At 36.7% G+C, this 2169-nt stretch overlaps 1 protein-coding gene across 1 annotated transcript; it reads left to right on the top strand.

Annotated features, from left to right (window-relative positions):
* Positions 1-221: 221 nt before the first annotated feature.
* LOC111918110 (transcription factor bHLH71) lies at positions 222-1783 on the top strand. Its single transcript, XM_023913774.3, has 3 exons — positions 222-767; positions 902-1339; positions 1468-1783. The coding sequence occupies exons 1-3, from the start codon at positions 393-395 to the stop codon at positions 1573-1575; spliced, it is 921 nt and encodes a 306-aa protein (XP_023769542.1). The 5' UTR covers positions 222-392; the 3' UTR covers positions 1576-1783.
* Positions 1784-2169: the final 386 nt, after the last annotated feature.

Genomic DNA, 2169 nt, shown 5'->3' with positions numbered 1-2169 from the left:
TATTTATTTGAATTTCATAGTTTTAGTTCTGATCGTTTAAAATTTTTAAAAATATAAAAATAATATTTAAAGTTTGCAAGGATATAAATTAAATTCTATACTTTTTTATATTTTAGGTTTGCAACTTGTAAAATACAATCAAACTCCAAAGAGTGGCGGAGTCCAGAGGTCCCGGACCACTGCTCCGATTCTCAGGCACTAACGCCCATAGCAAGATCCGATGCATGATAATCACTGATTCAACCACAACAAATTTTGTTTTTAATTTTCAATTTGTCACAGAAGTTTAAAATTAAAACGAAGGTTTTGTTTATTTTTTTTAGCCCATATATAAACAAGCACAAAAACATGAATAAGCGTTGCCACACCAGAAGAGAGAGAGAGAGAGTGAGATGGGGTTGGAAACACTTTCATCTAATAATGAACTCCTCAACTTGATAATCTATAACACCGCAACCCCTTTTAGCTTCCATGAAACCACTACCTTCCACAACCACCACCCTCCTCCCATGGAAATTATCACCTATAATTTTCCATCCCCAACAGCCGCGCAACCACACAGCAGCATGGAAAACGATCAAAAGTCAGCCGTAGAAGGTGTAGGGAGGAAGAAGAAGAGGAGGAAGAAGGGTAGGGTGTCTAAAAACAAAGAAGAAGCAGAGACTCAAAGAATGACTCACATTGCCGTCGAGAGAAATCGCCGGAAACAAATGAACCACCATCTCTCCGTCTTGCGTTCTCTCATGCCGGAATCTTACGTCCAAAGGGTTCGTTTATAATTTAGTGTTCATCTTTCAAGGTCTTTTCTTTTTCAAAATGATCAACAAACACACACACACATACACATACATATTCATATCCCAAGAAATCATTATCAATGGACGAAAATGCCATTTTTCAGGGTGATCAAGCTTCAATAGTTGGTGGTGCGATAGAATTTGTGAAGGAGCTTGAACACCTGTTGCAATCACTTGAAGCCCAAAAGTTTCGCTTAACTCAACAAGGAGATGCAATCATTCATGACCAAAATAGTAATTTTGCCACTAATCCTACCCAAGGACGTGACATACCACAACTGCCCCTCCATTTTTACAAACTTTTCTCGTACCCACAAAACTCGTCTCAGTATCCCAACAAGTATACTTCAAAGCACAAGGCAACCATTGCAGATATCGAGGTCAATTTGATCCACTCACATGCCAATCTTCGAATCGTATTGCAGAAAAGGTTAACTCCACTCTCGAAAATGGTTGTTTTCTTGCAAAAATCTCGACTTTCCGTACTCCACCTCAATATCACCACCTTAGACCCGTTGGTGCTCTACTCCATCAGTCTTAAGGTAATTCTTCATTGCATGTCCATGCACATATATGCATCGGAGGGTAAATTTGGGATTTCAGTCATGAGCTTAGAGTTTGTAGATATGTACATTTGTTAAAGCATAACGTGCAAGTGATTCTACTGCAGGTAGAAGAAGGATGCTGGCTAAATTCAGCAGATCAAATAGCAGGTGCTGTTCACCAGATTCTTGCACTTATTGAGGAGGAAGCTATTCTGTGTATTGACACAAAATAATTGAAATGGCTACATGTTATTTTCCGGATTTACCCCTATGACTTGGCTAAATTACTTTAATGCCATTGCCATCCGCCTAGAGCTTCCCATCCCTCGTTTTAATGTACAACATTAGTTGTATTAAAATGTTTTTCATGTGGGCGTAGTTGTATACTTAATAGAACGTATTTCTGGTTAATTTTATTTTAATAAATATATTTTAGGACTATGATCTAAAATTTTATAGAGACAATCACAACATGACCACATGGTGTTGAGAAATATAGGGAAATAAAACAAATTTTCCCTATTTCAGAAATATAGGGAAAGAAAACAATTTTTACCTATTTACTTAAGGGTTAATGACTTCTAATTGTAATGCAGTTTGCCTTGTACCCATTTAGCTATAAAAGTTTTATTGTATGTAATTTACCATTAACCTCTAATAGCTTGTTTAAAATATACCAATATTACTGAGTATTATAGATATAGTCATTTTTTTTGGTATGAGTTGCACCATCGGTCATCTTTTACGATCATCTTCTTTAGCCGTTCTCAACTTGCACATTTGATTTTCGATCACCAAACCTCTTAGAGGAATGAGATATGAGGTCA

Source organism: Lactuca sativa, chromosome 6 (genome assembly GCF_002870075.4).
Source record: "Lactuca sativa cultivar Salinas chromosome 6, Lsat_Salinas_v11, whole genome shotgun sequence".
Lineage (NCBI taxonomy): Eukaryota > Viridiplantae > Streptophyta > Magnoliopsida > Asterales > Asteraceae > Lactuca > Lactuca sativa.
Note: the sequence above shows the minus strand (reverse complement) of the source record. Positions and strands in the feature narration are given on the sequence as shown.

Excerpts from the sequence above, each read along its gene's own strand:
- LOC111918110 (XM_023913774.3), top strand. The coding sequence starts at position 393 with ATGGGGTTGGAAACACTTTCATCTAATAATGAACTCCTCAACTTGATA. Across the intron at positions 768-901 it reads CGGAATCTTACGTCCAAAGG|GGTGATCAAGCTTCAATAGT; the intron begins GTTCGTTTATAA and ends GCCATTTTTCAG. Across the intron at positions 1,340-1,467 it reads TCTACTCCATCAGTCTTAAG|GTAGAAGAAGGATGCTGGCT; the intron begins GTAATTCTTCAT and ends ATTCTACTGCAG.